We start from the raw sequence: 17,460 nt of genomic DNA on the forward strand, positions 1-17,460 counted from the left end.
GCACGTTGTGCCCTTGGCCAACGCAAGAGCAAGAGGAGAAAACACAAAACTAATTGAAAAACCAATACAACAAACACATTTTGTCAGGTAATCGAGGCCCAAATATTTTAGTTATCAGCAACTATACACACCTCCCTTGAAAAAGATAACAGATTGACGCATCAAAAATTGGGGCCAAAAAAAAATTGGCAAAAGACAATCCAAAAAAGTCCTGATTTTCTTGCCTTCTCGCTCACTCACGCACTTACTGTGGCATTTTGTCTCTGTCTGTCGTATAGAAACTTACAATGTTGCAGATTTAGGCGATAGGTTTGTTCCATGTCCAACAACAACAGCGACAGCGACGTCGACGACTTCTTCTGCTGCTGCCCTTACTCGCGGGAGCTGCTACGGCGGCGGCGGCGGCGGGACAAGCGTATGAGCCTAGGAATGAGACTTCCATGTGCATAATTTGATTGCTCTAACACTTTAAACTAAGCTTTTCTTAACTTTTCTATTGCATTCTTATTTTCACTCTGCTGCTGGGTTTGCATTTTTCATTTTCCAACACGCACACACACACACACACATATACAGCAACACAATAAAACACACACATACAAAACAGTGAAAAACTCACGAAAAGGTAAACAGACAACAGTGTGGCCAGCCAGCAAATAAAATACTAAATTTTCTTAGTGATGTGAATAATTTATATCGATACTTACTTAACAAAATGTTGGACTGCAAAAAATTGCATTAAATGGGAAATTTGGTTGCAAATTCAAGAAAATTCCCATTAGCAAATTATACATTTGTTAGTTTCAGTGCAAATCTTTTTCAATTATTTCGATTTATTTTGTTGGCTTCTTATCGATAACTATCGTTATCAGGGTAGTCGTTTCATTAACTAACAGTTGAGCGCCAAATTCAAATATTCGAACATTCAAATATGAGTAAAACATTCGCTTCGACATTTGGTTGTCATAATTAAATTGAAATGTAGTGTATTTGCCCTTGCTTAACCTTTCTCCTTTTGGCCAACAACATTGTTAAAACTTTCGCCAAAACTGTAGCCTCAACGGAAGTCTTTCCCTCTCGCTCTAGTGCAAATAGGCACACACACCCGTCATACACACAAACATACACAAACGAGGCGTCCAAGCCGAACACCAGAATAATTGCCTTAGTGCCAGGCGGTGCCAGCAACAACTATTTTATCTGTTGTAGCGATGTTGTTGTTTTGTTTGTGTTGTAGTTGTCGCTTTTGTTGCACATTGAAAATAATACACAAAAATAATTCAATTACTTGAAATATTCGTCTCTCTATCTGTATGTGTCTGTGGCTGCGTGCGTGTGTATGTGTTGGGGGCGTTCATTCGCTGATAAGCTGCGAACCGAGATAAGCCTAGCTCATTTGCTTGCTAACCTTAAACTCTTTTGGTCTTGCAACGACTTAACGATACTCTTTGCGTTAGAATTTTATCATAACATAAAGTCTTGTTAAGTTTATTGTATATTGTTAAAAAATATTATACATATATTTTAGCGTTTTTTTATTTCATATTATACAATAGTTTTTAGCTTATCACATGAAAATATTGTTGTTTTTTTTTTAATTTCTAAATTTCATAAGATTTTGTATACCGTTTGATGTCTTACTTGAATATATGTATGTATGTATGTATGTACATATATCTTTAATGCCAGTTTTATCAATATTTGTGAACGTTTATTCTTAGATTAATTAAATACAAATTATAACATTTCTCAACATAGGGTGACAATTACTTCGTCCTTACTGACCATTTTGATTATATATTTTTTGTATACCGTTTCGCCCTTTTGCTCAAGGGTATTAGTGACAACAAACAGCAAACAGGGTGCCTTGTGTGATAAGTAAAAACGTGACTTGTTTGACGTTTAGACATCAGCACGTAAAGGTTCCTAAGCCGCGAACGCAGCTGCCTCTGGTACACACCTCTCTGAAATCAGGCTCAAGCTCAAACATTTCAATTTTTTTTCTTTTTTTTTCGTTTTTGTATTGCTGATTAAACTTAAATAAATACCAGCACGTTCTTGTTCAGATGTATACTAAATGCATACATACAAACGCCTTCAGCTGCCATTTGATCGATGCACTTCACATACACAGAAACACACACAAGCACACACACATAAATATTTACAATCACATTTTATGACATTTGGCCATAAAAATATCAGAAATGCACCCCCCTCTACCCACTACAAGTGCCATACCAATCCTCTCCGTCGCTCTCAATGACTCTTTTTTCTGGTTTTATGCATTTATACACATTTTGTTTTTGGTTAATTGGGCCTTTGAACTCCGTCGCGTCGCAAAAAAATAAAACAGCATGATGAAAAGAAAACGAAGATAAAGTCAGGCACATTGGAACTTGATTTTAAACAAAGATCATTTCATGCTGCACCCGCCCCATTTACCGCATCACCCTCACCATCATCATCATGAACGATCTGTCAACGCCCCCTAGATGGGGTCCGGTGGGGACCAGTGATAGCCATAATCAAAATAATAAAATGCAATTTTAAACAACTAATTGCATATTATTAATAAAGCTAAATAAATACGTCAAAAAGTTCTAGAAACCATACAAGAAACGGAAAGGCAACAAGTGTTTTTTGGGGTCACCCTGTGGTTCAACAAATCTCAATGAAAATCAATTGCAGATTTTTCTATTTTCGTTTTTTTTTTTTTTTTTGGTATTTGTTGTAACTTGTGGTTACTTGCGGAAAACAAACTGGTAATAAAGTTGCAGCAGCAGCGGCCTCTAACTGTAAATGGCCAATATATGTAGTGGCTGTAGTTGCAACACATTGGCCAGGTGGGAGGTGGGGAGATATTTGCGTCTGTATGTGTGTGTGTGTGTCAATGAGCGTAAAAATAGGAATTGTCAGGTATGCAGATGCTGCTGAGTTTAAGATTGAGAGGAGCGAAAGAGATTGAGCTTTTGGGAAAATGAACGAGAGCACACTGGAATGTGGAACATTTTTTTGATTGAATATGATTTATGGCTAGATAATTAAAACCTCATTAAACATACAAAAATAGTTTCATTTTCGTTATGGTCAGCTGTCGTATTAAACAAAAAGTTATACCAATACTTTTTGGTCTTACTGTGGGGGAAAAAAAGGATTCCCAAGTAAAAATATAAAAATATGTATAATAAAATCTTTATAGACTTTGTATCCTACAATTTAAATTTATGTGATTCGCTTACATGTCAAACTGGATTTTTTTATTTGCATTAATATTCTTAAATTCGCATTAACAATTAATTTCGATTTGTTTCGATAAATTGCGTCTTTATAGAAAATATTTTTGGGATTATGTCATTATGTACATTCCCCATATGCATATGGGGATATATGTACATACATATTTTACTATATAATTAAATTAATAGGGATTTTAACCACTGTGTTTTCCAACTCCATTATCTTTTACTTTGTACTGGAGTTCAGATGCCGTTGTCTCACACATACGAATGCACCGGCATGCCACACACACACACACGCAGTCATACATATGTACATACATATACACCCACATTACAAGCCGGTTTCTTTTTGTTTCTTTGGCTTTTGTTCATTTCTTGGAGTTTGGAAAAACTGTCAAAATGTGGCAAATAGCGATAAAAGGAAACTATGCACTGGAAAATGCAAGGCATGCAACAAAATACAAAATAAAAGCCCCAAAACAACAACAAAAATCACAAAAGATATATCCACAAATATCGTCAGACACATTTTACGCTTGACTTAGGAAACCAGTTTTTATTGCAACTCAAGCAGCAACAGCAACAACTCGCCGAACAACAACACACCAGAAATTACGTATCACAAATATAAATTTTTTTTTCTTTTTTTGGTTTTTCTCTGTGTTGTTGCTTTTTGTTGCTTCTGCTTGTCTTTTTGAGACTGTTGTGTCTTTGTTTTTTATGCGGAGCTTAAATTACAAATACAAAACACACTTAGAGATGACGTATATGTGTGTGTGTGTGTGTGTTTGCATTTGTTAGTGGGCGTTGTTAACGTAATTGGTTAAAAGCCATTTCAAAAGAAATCTTAAGATTTTTACATATGTTCTAACAATTGTGTGGAAAAAAACAACAATTATTCTGCTAAGTTTTTCAAAAACAATTGAAAAGCAACAGGTAAGCTCACACGAACACACTTACACACACACAGGCACAGAAATGCCAATAAAGCGGACATCTGTTCGTTGTGTGAGTGAGTCGACCGCAAAAGAGAAAACTACGCCAATCACCTACTCTGTAAAATGTCGGCATTTTACTTTAACCCTTAGACTCTTTTTCCAAAGAATGGAAAAGGGTTTTATGGTGCCATAAATACAAATTTATTTATAATACATACATACAGACAGACCTTATTTTAAAATCTATATACATATGTATGTATGTACATGTAATCAAGCAAATCTATTTTTGACCTGCAGGACATCAAGTAGGCAACCTAGCTGCCCCTTTTCCTGCAATTATAACTAGTTTTACATCTGGTAGACCCCAACCAGGGCTGATCAGATCACCTGCGCTCAGATTACCTTTGGCTTGAGAGAGTTACTGTGATTGCAGCCCTGGCAGGTGCAAAATCGAACGGCCTCAAAACAACAGTTTGGTTTTTGTTGTTTTTTTTTTATTGGTCGCACAGTCAGTCAGTCAGTCTCTTGGCGGATGAGTGCTGCGCGTGATCGGTAGAGAAAATTCAACGGTCCGTGAAGGTGCTGAGGATATATTTAAATGCTTGTTGTTGTTATTGTTGCTGTCCATCGTTGTAAATTTGCGCAGTGATTTTTGTTTTTAGTTAAATAGCGCGAAAGAGAGACAACGCGACACAAGGCAACGTAAAGAGGAGTGAGAGCAAAGTAACAAACGCTGAATTCGTTTTTTTTTTGAGTATTGAGAGCCCACCCGCCTGCAGCTTCCAGCAGCATCCATTTTAGCCCAAGTCCAAACAAGCGTGTAACTGTAAAAAAAAACCCAAAACCAAAACTGTGCCGTTCCGCCCGCATCATCAAGAGAGCATTTTGCCTCAATTGCACTAATTTCTTCAATCAACACACAAGGCAAAACTAAAACGAGATTTTTTTTTTTTTCAAAAATATTTCTTAAACGAGTGAAACTAGCGAAAATTGTCTGAAAAGTCTAATCAACAAGTAAGTGTGTGTGTATGTGTGTGCAGAAAAAAACGAAATAATAAAAGAAGGTTTCAATAAATCAGAAATTGCGCCTGCTCCTTTGGCTTAATAATAGTTATTTTTGCCAAGTCATTTAACGAAAGGCAGGTCAAGAGAGGCAACAGAGAAAAGAGCAACAAAGATAGAGAGAGAGAGAGAGAGAAAATTGCATTAAAAAAGAAATAGTAAAACTATTTCAAGTGAGTGGGTGTCAAGCAATTAAGGAAATTGTGTAAAAGTACTTAAAAAAATATACATATGTATTTAGGTACATGAAAAACCAAAATATGTTTAAACAAAAACCCACAAATTACATTTAAACAAATTAATTTTCATGATCTCTCACTTCCAGAGAGAAAGAGACTTCTGCAATCTTGAAATTGTTGCTTTTCTCTCTCGATCTATGTGTGTGTGCTGCTCTCTCGAACTTTATATGTGTGTGTGTGTATGTGAGAGTGTGTGCAAGTGAATTAAACGAAACGACTTGAAAAAGTTGGAGCCCGACTTTTTTGTTATTTAGTACGCAGCTGTCGGCCGTCGTGTACGTTACTACGTTTTTACTTAGCCTTAGTTACTTTAGTTGTTTCGTTGTTGTTTTGTTGTTGTTGGCGCCTTGGCGCTGCTGGTACACACACATACACGTTTAAATACAAAAGCAGGAGAAGAAATACATAAATAGCGGTGAAAATCTCTTATTTTTGTGTGTGTGTGAAACTGTAACCCGACAGATCTACTAAAAACAACAACAATACAAAAATAAACGGTATGCGTGCAAAAAAAAAAAAAACATAAAAAATAAGAAAAAAAGCAAAAGTAATGTAAAAGCAAAAGTGCAAATGTACCAACTACAATAAGTACATGTAGCATTTAAATTAAAATAGAAAAACCAATCCAACAAATTTTAATGTGTAATTACAATTGCTGTTGCTGTTGTTTGTGTGTCAGTGTGTGTGTGTTAATGTATACCCTTTATATGGGAGGAAAAAAAGGGTATATCAATTTCTGTCTATTAGGGAGTCCTGTCATTGAGAGATCCTTAAGCAAACATACATATGTAACTTTCCAGCAGATCAAGATATCCTCAAGTAATAGAGAGTTGAGAGGATGAGAATTCTCTAATATATGAATCATTAAGTAACTGGAAATTAATATTTATATGATGAACTGTTCAAAAGTAAAAGTTATAAACTTTCGTTCTACAAAATCTAATACTTATTTCTTCATGCATTTATTTGCAATTTGTTCATACGAAACATTAAGCAAAATTGATAAAAATTGCTTTAAATTTTTATAAACAGATCTCTATATATGTATGTACATACATACATACATACATATGTATATATTTCTATAAAATTCTTGTTGTTCAAAGTTTACTATAAATTTTACTAAAGTCAAGTACTTTTACTTTTTGAATTTATATTTATTTAAGTTTACTAGGATTTTGCTAATGAACCATTTTAAAGTAAAGTAAATCATGTAATTCATTTATATTGATTATTTAATTTTAAAAAAAATAATTATTTGAATATTCTCAAAATCAAACCGAAAATAAGGCTTACAAAGTCAAAGCTCAGGTATGTTTTATAGTAAAATAAAGTCTTTGTCCCATTATCATTTAGTTTACTGATCTTGAAAGTGATTTTTACTGGCAAATGACGTCGGCCTTAAGCCTAAACATAAAGTAAATAATTACTGATTTTAATTAAAAAATTCCTTTGCATTGTGTTTTGCAACATATTTTGTTGTTTTTTCTGTGTGTGTGTGTTTTTTTTTTTAATGTTGCTGCATTGCGTGTTTTATTTATTTGTTTGTTTGTTTGTTTTTATTTTTTTCCCCCTGCCCTAACATTTAAACAAATAATCACGCACCAGCCGCGTGGTCTAGCGCCCCGCTCTAATCGTCTCTACCTTTTGCGGTCTGACTAATTATTGAAAGTCTCGTAATAAAAAAAAGAAGCCGCTCTTCTTTTGGCATATTTAACTTGGTATAACAACATATAAATACATACATACATAGTTTATTTGTGTATTATCTGTTGTTGTTATATTCGTCAGAGACAAACACCTGTTGCGCCAGCCAGTGTTGGTCAACACCTTTCAAGCCTCACCTGGTCAGGCCTCAGAAAGAAAGTGTGTTTAAGTACTCGCGCACCAACACTCATGGTACATATATACACACATATGTATGTATGTGTGTGCGTGTGTGCATAAATTATGACGAGCATTTGTTAAAGAGAAATGTATGGAAAATGGTTCACCATAATTTCACAGTCAGTGCACAGACACCCCGAAAAAGTCCCCCTCTGATGCTCAATCTTATCGCAAATTTGCTATCTAACAAAGAGTTTTTGTTTTTTTTTTTTTTTTGGTCATATTCTCGTTTCAAATTTACATATTGAAAGTACCATAAAAATGTTCACATGAGCATTCAACTATTTCAAAAGATCGTTTTAACCTATAAATTAAACAAGTAAACATTTGCCCAAATTTTTATGATGAAATCTACTTCAAAATCTTTAAAAGGATCCACTTAATACTAAAGCCATTATCACAGCCGAGATCGAAATATCCTTGAATTCTATAAAGAATCAGTTTGATTCCCTTTGCAGCTGCAATTATGATATTATTTAGTAGAATGGTGGTTCCAAATACAGTTGTACATATATGTACGTATATGTAAGCTTCTATACATACATATGTATGTATGAGTTTGCGAAACTATTTTGAAAAAACTCCCTTTTTCCCAATTTTTCTATCATTATCGCGACGTGAAGATAATTGATTTGCCACATAGTTTGATCTCCGCATAAGATATAAATGGGTATAACTAATTGGATTAAAAAAAAAAAAAAAAGAAAATTAATCAGGGATCATTATAAGTTACATAAATATAAAATTAAGTCACAATGTGTACATAACTAATACACTTACTTTTTTTAAGATTTTCTTTATTAAAGTTAATCAACTTCAAGTCGTTTTATAAAGATCATTATTCAAAATCTTACAAATAAAGGAATTTGTTATAAGAAATTGACATAATCATCAATTTACGTTCCCTAAAATTAACTGATGCTTTCTTTATAAATTTAAATATAAAAATTTTTAACATGAGGTTTCTCGTTTTATGAAATAGTTCAAATTTCTAAGAATTTATAAGTAAGCAATAAATTCTTCATAGACTGTTAGAATCTTTATTCCCTTTGGAACAGTTTCAATTTTCAAACGGAGCACGACAAAAAAAATTCAATTAATAGAATTTTGCTTACTTTGTAGTAATAAAATTGTTTTTGTTTACATTAAATCAATTTGAAACTTGACTCATTGATAGTTAAACAGATCAAGTATTTACATACATATATATGTATGTGTGTATACATATATACAATATGATTGCTGCATTCAAGAATATTAGAGATAAGCCACTAAAAAAGATTTCAAAGTTTAATGAAACATAATAAAAAGCTTATCAGCATGAATCATAATTACTAATAATAAATATTTATTTTGAAAATTAATTTAAATGGAATTTGAAACGAGGAAGACTTAATACACTTAAACAGGATTTGGTCCTCTTAGTGCATGGTATACCGAAGTCGGTATACTTCATTGATGATGCAGAATTAAAATCTCATTTATTCACAAGTTCAAGAAATTCCCCCTAAGAAAACCGAAACAAAAAACAACTCGCATACATCATTTAAGTTGCTTTCGTTGACATTTGTTTAAATCATTATCAGCTGTTTTGTTATACCGTTAAATCTCATATGCTGTTGGCATTGCCAAGACTCGCTCTGCATATTAACTAAGCTCTAGGCTGAATGCGGAGGCGTTTTGTATATATACATACATATGTACATACATATATAGATTTTGTAAAATCTTCTTTAACTGCGCCACTCAGAATGACTTCCGCGACATCTCGTACATATGTAAATACGTACAAATACAAGTATATGTATATAGCAAATAGTATGTACATATGTCTGTTTGTTTGTCTGAATATAATACATGATTGCGGTTTTAGTTTAGTTGTCGACGACATTATCTTTTGTTCGTCGTATTTTTTTTTTTCAATTTTTGTTGTTGTGCACCATAATTGCTCACAATTGCCATATAGTTAGTTGTACAATAAGCAAATACAGAGTGCCCCCCTTCCCCCTCCCACTATTTACTCTTTGCCACTCTTTGCCCACTCTTCATTTCGTTTGAAGCTGCCTTAAGCTGGCTTTGTGCTATTTTCGAATTTTATAACCCGTCGGTTCGTCATCGCATGCCGCTTTTGGCCAATTTAGCTTTCGCTTTTGTACGATTGCCTAATGTCTTAGCCCCAGCCACAATTTCCTCAGCCCGAACCCCCATTCCACCCCTTCGAGCCCCCAAGTTTCTGAAAGTCTCAGGCCCCGAATCCCATAGTCAACTCCAAAATAAATCAAAGCTTACGTATTTATGTATGTGCGAGTGTGTGAAAACAAAGCTTCATTATATCTATATATTATATAGATGAATATACTTACATATATATGTACATATATAAAAGATTTTTGCAAGATTTTTCTTAATTATAAGACGGCACGAAATATGAGAATTTCATTGCACGACAAAAAAGATTCGCCAAGTCATTTTTTTGTGTATGTTTTTTTTTTTTGTTTCCAAAAGGTGTGACTTTGATTAAAACTTTGTTCTACTTTTTTTTATTTTCTGAGAATTGTTTTTTCGTTTGTTTCATTGTTGTTAATGTTGTCTGTGTGTGTCTTTTGTTATAGAGACACTCTGATGACGTACTACCAACAAGAACAAAAAAATTGCAGCTGACCAACAACAGGTTTTCCGCTGACGTAGATTTCTAGTTCTACCCAACAGTTATTTCTATTATATCGCATTTAATATTAAAAATACTTCTAAAGGGAGAATGTTACAAAAAAGTAATTTGAATCTGTAAAACTCATTAACAATTTTCATACAATATTACACAAAATAAATTATCTATTAAAACTGATACCTAAAATCTCTATGATATACGTCATGGGTTTTTCGTGTGCTTTAGAAGTGTTTTAATAGTTAATACATTTCTTTAATAGGCAATAAACTATAAAAAAATTGTAATAAATAAATCAGCTAAATTTCTAAAGTAAATCAATTGTATGCATTAGATTTGAAGTAATTGAATTTAATATTGAAGTAATTGAATTCAAAGGAGGCTTAAACAGACTTTTTCTAGACAATGTGCAAACTTCAAATGAATCTAGATCAAGTTGATTAGGATTAATCCAGATTATGCCAGAAATGCGACTTAATTGATGAGAATGAGATAAGATCCACTTGCTTGAAATGCTGTCTTCTTGAATTTTGCTCTTAATCTCTTAAACTAATAAAAACATTTGAAACAATGTTTATCTAACATACAAATTTAGTTTATAGATTGACAATCGCTATAATCTGGTGATTTTTACATTAATCACTTTCGGTTTGAGCTGAGCTGAGGGTCAAGTGATAAGGCTGTAAGTTGAGTTGAACATTGCTCCCGAAAGTATGCAAAAGGTAGAAACAGTATTCATAATTTATTACTTTTTTTGTTTTGTAAGTTCAATGCTTTCTTCGACTACTACTTTTCGTCAACAGGACATTCCAAAATGTCGTTGTTCATATCTTTTTAAAAATCAAATACCTCGACTGCTTTTGAACTATGTCAAAGATCAAACTTTTACAGCCCTTACTGTATTTTTGTTAGAGTATTTACAGTACTTGCAACAAACTCCTCTACACCATCTAAAATAACTATAGTTTCTGACCCAAACAATAATTCGACTGCAAGTCTTATAATATTACAGACTTAAATCCCTGATTAGTCCCTTATTAAAAACTCTGAAATTATTATATTAAAATTTAAAAAAGAATCACCAGACCATGCATGATAATTAAGCGTGACATCTTATTTTCGTTTGATTTCTCAAAACAACGAAAATAATCAATAAAAAAACAAAGTAACTCAAAAGTGTTGAAGTATAAAATCAAACCTTTTTTCTTTTTATTGAAGACTTGCCATTTCAAATCACTTTCGATAAGGCGAGTGGCAATTTATTTATTCTAATAAGTACATCAAGATATGTAAAGACATTTAAGGGTTAAAGACATGCAATTATTTAATTAATTCTTGTAAAATAATTTTCATAACAAGATCTAGATCTCTGAATACATTTAATTTATGTTTAAAAAAAAAAAAGATTAACTGGATAAATCTTTTAACAAAGACCCACAACTCCTAGTCTGAAAAATCAAACGATAGATCTGGAATGATTTACTCTCTTCAACCCGATCTGAATATTCATATCATATAAATAAACTTAAATCAGTTTTAAAACCTTATTTTTTTTATTAAGATTCAGTTCTAAGAACAGAGAAGAATATTTTGACTTTAGAAACTTGCAATTCACAATACATTGGGGAATTTATGAAGGGGATTGAAAATGTTGCCTACGACATTGACTTGAATATGGTTATATCTTCCACACATATGTACACACAAACAGACACATACAAATCAACAATCAGCGATCCCAGTGATCACAGTTCCGTGATCTCTCTCAGCGAACACGATTTGCAATTAGCCAAAAGAATACATTTAGATTCACTTTGTTGTATAACGATAATTAGCGATATCGGCGACACATTTTTTTTTTTTTTGTTATTTTTGCGCAAATTGAAATGCAGGGTGTGAGTAGTGGGAGTGGGAAAACCCCAAGGCAAAGTTTTGTGACTGCAAATCTTACACATTTTTTGTTTTTCTTTTCGTCTTGTTTCATTAGTAGAAATGCCTTATCAACCAGCTGGTAACAGTGGCTCGGGCGCAGGAAGCAAGGCGGCAGCCAAAATGTCGCAGTTAAAATTCTGGAATAAACAGAATAATAACAAGCAGCAACAACAGCAACAGGATAAGGAACAATCCGGTGATAGTAGCAGCATCATTGCCAATAGCAATAGCAGCAACAACAATGGCATTAGCAATGGCGAAAATGGCAGCAAGGGTGAATCCAAGAACAGTAAACGCAACTGGCTGCATACACCCGAACAACTAATCAACGGTCATGCGGTCTATCTAGTCAAGGTGAGTGGAGTCATCAAGGTGTGACTATTTAACATCTGATCTTCGTTCATCTCATCTCATCTCATCATTCTTTTTGTTAGTTCTTTGGTAATCTGAGCGTGGACCAACCTAAGGGCATTGAGGTGGTCAAGGAGGCCATAAGGAAATTACAATTTGCCCAGCAAATGAAAAAAGCTGAAACTGGTACGCAAGAGAAATTCAAAAAGCTGGAAATCACCATTAGCATCAAGGGTGTGGCCATACAGGAGCCGCGTACCCATAAGATTTTGCATCAATTCCCCTTATACAATATCTCGTATTGTGCGGATGAGAAGGGTGTCAAGAAATTCTTTAGTTTTATAGCCAAAACGGTTAAGACAACAGCAGCAACAGATGGCGACACAAATGGTCATACCAATGGCAATGACAAAACCGAAGAGTCTCATGAATGTTTTGTCTTTATATCCAATAAATTGGCATCTGATATCACTTTAACTATTGGTCAGGCTTTCGATTTGGCCTACAGGTAAGTTAATTTCTACAATAATTGCAAACTTATCATTGTTGCTAATCGTCTTTATTTCGTAGAAAATTCATGGATAGCACGGAGAAGACGAATCTGAGCAAGGCTCAACAGCATATACAACATTTGCAGCAAACCATTGCCATCTATAAGGAAAGATTGCATGAATTATCGGGAAAATTGCCAAAGGCCGAGCTAGATGCCATGCTATTTAAGCTGAACATTAAGGATATTGCCGAAGAGCCACCAATGAGCCAAATTCAAAATGGACTTGGAGTCAGCGAATCTCTAAGCAATGGAAAGCTGGGTAAGAGATTAGTTTAGGTCTGGCAAAAAGAGTTAAAGGTTTTTAAAGGAATCCTCAATGACGGGGTTAGAACTGTAAAATGGGGGGGAACTTTGCCTCTAAAGTATTCCCTTAAATATTCAGTATGCAATCTAAGAACTCACTTTTTCAAACATTAGCAAATTTTGAAATACTCTCGAAGAAAACATTGTTAGAATACAATTTTCTTGGAAGGAAGGAAGAGTCTTTTAGACATTCCACAGGAAGAGTCTTTTAGACATCCCAAAATGTTAGTATTTTGAATAAGTTCGACTTGTTTTGCTCCTTGAATATATTTTCTGGTCCCATCCATGACAATTTGGAAGTTACAATGTTTAAAACAATAAGGACTAAATTAAGGGGCAAAGTTTAACCGATTTCCAAACCTAGATTTGCTTCTGAGCTATTTCTAAACTTTTTGGCGTCGACATTTTTGTTAAACGAAATGTTTTTTATTATAAACAAAAACTTACTTTGAGTTTGTGTATTTTTTTAATGAGCTTTGTGATATAAGCAAAATGCAGGCATACCTATGACGCATGGGTATAAAAAAAATGTAATTAGTTGCGAAAGAGGCGAGTGTTTTTTTTTTATTTAACAGAAATACCTACTTAAATTGAAATTGTTGAATTTTTATTTATTTTGCACTAGAATATTCAATGAGCTTCAAGAACTGTCATTAATTTCCATAATGTTTTTTTGTATTTTACAGATGAAGACAAGCTATTGATTGACACCAATTCGACAACGGCTTCGATTCATTCAACATCGCCCAGCTCATTCTTGCCGATGGTGCCGCCGCGTAATAATTTGTCCAGTCAGATAAGTATCTCGGGCAGCAGCAGTGGCGGCGGCGGAGGCGGAGGCAGTGGCAGCAAAGGCAATAGCCAGAAAATGGATGAATTATTGTTAAATTCCGATTCGGATAGTGATTTCGATCCTCGAGCCGATGAGATACCAGATAATTTGAGTAATGGCGGTGGTCGTAATACCATAAGCAATGATTTATTTGGTTTTGAGCCATCAAAGAGTTTTGGCCAACAGCTCTTTTTCAATAACAATGATCACAAGCTGCAGAACAATAATACTAGCTTATTGAGCAACAACAACAATAATATAACTAACCTAAGCAGCAATAGCAGTGGATTCTCCAGCGAATTGAATATAACGCCGCCATTGTGTAAGTTCAATTATATAGACTATATACATATACGTTTACAAATTTACGTAATTTGTTGTTGGATTTTCATTTGTAGTGGCGCCGCCACCAAAGATAGCTGCACCCAGACGCAGCACCTCGGTGACCAGCAGCAACGTTACATCAAGCAATGGCCTTAATGGCAATACAGATCTATTTGGCTCCGATCCGTTTGAGTTGAACAATGGACCAAGTATGTTCAAGGTGAGTAAATCAAAAATAATGTGAAAAAATAAATGAATAATATAATATTTATCTCTTGTTTAGAGTCAACAACTAAATATTGATGACTTTTCACTGGAGAGTCTGGATCCTCTGCGTAAATAGAAAATCCAGGTGCTAACCAAGAAAACCTTTTCAACTACAACAACAACAACAACATCAAAAACTTTATATGCAAACAAAAACAAGTCATAGGCCTCTCCTGATCTGGTTACCTATCTCTTCTCCAATTTCGCCAGGCATTCCCAAGTTTATATATATAAATATTTTTTTCTTGCTTGATTATTTCCCTTATTTCTTTGCTTTCCTTGGAAATTTATTTAATTTGTGTATTATTGTTTGCCGATATATGTATATACACACATATATATATATATATATAAATATTATTGTATTTATTATGATTGATTGATATTTTGTCGAATTTTATATATATTTTTGCTAAATAATTATTATCGGAGAGATCAAAAATAAGAAAGGAAACAACACGCACTTTGTTGAAATCTTATCAAATTGTTGCTGTAGTTAAATAGTTTAAATCAATGTTTTGTTAATGCAAGTGATGAAAGAAAAAGGAAAAAAAAAAAAACAAAAGCAAACTGAGAACTAAATGTGAGAATAAAATATTTTTTTTTGTGTATAAATTAATTAAAACAAACAAACGAAAATATCAAGATGATGATTATTGTATTCTGTATAAAAAAAAAAAACGATTATGAATATATGTATAATGTACGAAAAGCAAAAAAAGTTGAGTCGTCAAAAATGTGTGAGCAGAAGAAGAAGAACGTCAGCAAAATGAACAATTTATTTAATGTTATCGATTGCAATATAGAAAATTATTAATTATTATTATTATTATTATGTATGATTATTATTATTACTATTATTATTGTGTATGTAAAAGCAGAAAGAATAAACTGTAGTGCCTAAAAACAAAAACTAACAAAAATTAAGAGAAAAAAACATCCTTATGCATAATTCATTTTCATATCATCAACATTTATGTATATTTATCTGATTTCATTTATATGTATGTATATAACAACAAGAAAACTTAAACAATCTACGTTTGCCATGAATACAAATTTCTGTTTTGTGGTGGTGTTTTTGTTGTTTTTGTTTTGGAATGTTCATTTCCTTTTAAAAGACTCTGTTACAGATCGTCTGGCATTTAACAAACAATAAAATAATCCGTTTAACTTTTATCTTTACTATGTCAGCAGGCAGACGCATAAATGATTTCTATATCAGTCTCTGATATAGTATTAATCCCCATATAGTACTTGTAATTCATGCATTAGCAACTTGGCTACATATTTGGCTATACATTGATCAAACAGGGCGACAAAGTGATGTATCTGCCTTTTATCTTTCCTCTTAGTGTATAAAATGATTAGTTAAGACATTAGGTTTTTGAAGCTATGCCAGAACTGTTACATCTTCTTAGAGGGCATATTAAAATTGGTCAATGTGCACTAAAAAGCTCTGCCTGAATGTTTTCTTTTTCTAACTCTATAGAGCTGTACAGTACTGAATACTTTAGTGAGTTTAAAAATACTGTACTCATTTTTTACTGATATATTCAAATATTCAGAATGCGAAACATCTTCTTTTAATCCACTTCATATTATTACGTATAACAGAACACTTTTTATTCCTGGTATATCCAGAATATTTGTCGAAATCTGACCCATTCAATGAACAACAAAGAAATAATTAGGTCTGTTCTCATTTCCGAACCAAAAGTCAACATACAAACAAGAACTGTTCCCATTAACCCAACAAGCAAATCTTTTCCTTATTATTATCATTAAGGGTAATTATTTATTAAAACCAATACCAACTATGGCGCCATCGACTTGGAGGATAACTACATATATTTTATCCTTAGATTCGAAACGAAGTCCTTGTTGTAGGGAGGGCCAACTAACAGTCAACTAATCTACAGAGGTCTACTCTTCTGATCAAATATTTGAATCTTTTATTGGCCAAAAATGTTACCCTAGGTAAAACTTCACTTCACTTTTTTATCAGTTTCTACTCCTTTTAAGAGTTTTATAAGTCATTTTGCTATTGTTTTTTGTTAAAACCAGTTGGGAAAACTCATTAATCAGGGCTCATCAAGGAGATTTCTATCAAAACCATCTTCAAAATAATGCATAAAGACATTTTTCGCTTAATTTGTTTTGAAATCTTAAGCTTTTTAGTCATTTTAGTCAAAAATGATTTGAAAATGAAACCTATGAATCAATACAAGTCTAAATGATAATTAGCCTGGTTTTAATTTCGTTATAGGCAAGTTATATAAAACAGTAAAAAGAACTTTCTTCTTTCTCTAGATACTTTAACACAATCATTGCAGGCACAAAAAGTTAAAAATATTTTGTTGTATGTGTAAAAAGCACTTCCAGACGTTAAACTGTAACAGAATCTTTAACTAAACCTAGTGATATTTTTAATAGTTTTTTTTTCATATATATGTATATATATATATATATATTTTGTTGCTGTTGTTCCTGATCGTATATTGTTTTACTTAACCTGAGTTATAAGTTGATTTTTGTTTTTGCCCCCCAAAATGAAATGATTATATTGAGATGACATCTATTCCAGACCCAAATCATTGTAACGTTTTGGTATGGTGGCCGACAGTTGACGTGCATTCATATCGGAGCTCTAGAAAAGATATATAAAGTATAGATAAAAATATACATGATTTATAACATTTTTGTTTTTGGGTTTGTTACATTTATTACAGCCAGTTTTGTGTTTGGTTTTTTTTATTTAAACTATAAGTTTTTTAAATAACCATATAAATAACGCCAACGATTTGAAAAGTTCTGAAAATAAATTAAGAAACCAAAGTAAACTGATAGATAAAATGTTTA

At 33.0% G+C, this 17,460-nt stretch overlaps 2 protein-coding genes and 1 long non-coding RNA gene across 12 annotated transcripts in view; 1 reads left to right on the forward strand and 2 right to left on the reverse strand.

The window, feature by feature from the left end:
- Camta (Calmodulin-binding transcription activator) overlaps nt 1-576 on the reverse strand; it is a 42,469-nt gene extending 41,893 nt beyond the window's left edge. For 3 of the 7 annotated variants that reach the window (XM_068291892.1, XM_068291891.1, XM_068291890.1), the window contains exon 1: nt 287-575. In XM_068291892.1, the coding sequence (XP_068147993.1) occupies nt 287-320 (34 nt within the window). In that variant the 5' untranslated portion in view covers nt 321-575. Of the gene's footprint in view, nt 1-286 lie in introns of all 7 variants that reach the window. The other 4 variants (XM_068291893.1, XM_068291894.1, XM_068291889.1 and 1 more) reach the window with 2 other exon arrangements.
- Nucleotides 577-4,772: 4,196 nt separating this feature from the next.
- On the forward strand, nt 4,773-15,511 carry ced-6 (PTB domain-containing adapter protein ced-6). Of its 4 annotated transcripts, none has more exons than XM_068291085.1 (7): nt 4,773-5,197; nt 12,024-12,322; nt 12,403-12,827; nt 12,890-13,131; nt 13,862-14,329; nt 14,406-14,551; nt 14,615-15,511. In XM_068291085.1, exons 2-7 carry the CDS (start codon nt 12,029-12,031, stop codon nt 14,672-14,674), a joined length of 1,635 nt encoding a protein of 544 aa, XP_068147186.1. In that variant the 5' UTR covers nt 4,773-5,197; nt 12,024-12,028; the 3' UTR covers nt 14,675-15,511. The 4 variants fall into 4 exon arrangements, with proteins under 4 accessions (XP_068147186.1, XP_068147189.1, XP_068147187.1 ...); XM_068291088.1 differs by having other exon boundaries at nt 12,027-12,322; XM_068291086.1 differs by lacking the exon at nt 4,773-5,197 and adding an exon at nt 5,732-5,981.
- A 39-nt stretch (nt 15,512-15,550) lies between these two features.
- On the reverse strand, nt 15,551-17,413 carry LOC137577586 (uncharacterized). The gene is made up of 2 exons (XR_011032432.1): nt 17,320-17,413; nt 15,551-17,248 (listed from the first exon to the last, which is right to left on the reverse strand). It is a non-coding gene; the product is annotated as an uncharacterized lncRNA (long non-coding RNA).
- Between the last annotated feature and the right edge of the window lie 47 nt (nt 17,414-17,460).

This window comes from Drosophila tropicalis, unplaced genomic scaffold (assembly GCF_018151085.1).
Source record: "Drosophila tropicalis isolate 14030-0801.00 unplaced genomic scaffold, ASM1815108v1 contig_593, whole genome shotgun sequence".
Classification (NCBI taxonomy): domain Eukaryota; kingdom Metazoa; phylum Arthropoda; class Insecta; order Diptera; family Drosophilidae; genus Drosophila; species Drosophila tropicalis.

Excerpts from the sequence above, each read along its gene's own strand:
- ced-6 (XM_068291085.1), top strand. The coding sequence starts at position 12,029 with ATGCCTTATCAACCAGCTGGTAACAGTGGCTCGGGCGCAGGAAGCAAG. Across the intron at positions 14,330-14,405 it reads GAATATAACGCCGCCATTGT|TGGCGCCGCCACCAAAGATA; the intron begins GTAAGTTCAATT and ends TTTCATTTGTAG. Across the intron at positions 14,552-14,614 it reads ATGGACCAAGTATGTTCAAG|AGTCAACAACTAAATATTGA; the intron begins GTGAGTAAATCA and ends TCTCTTGTTTAG.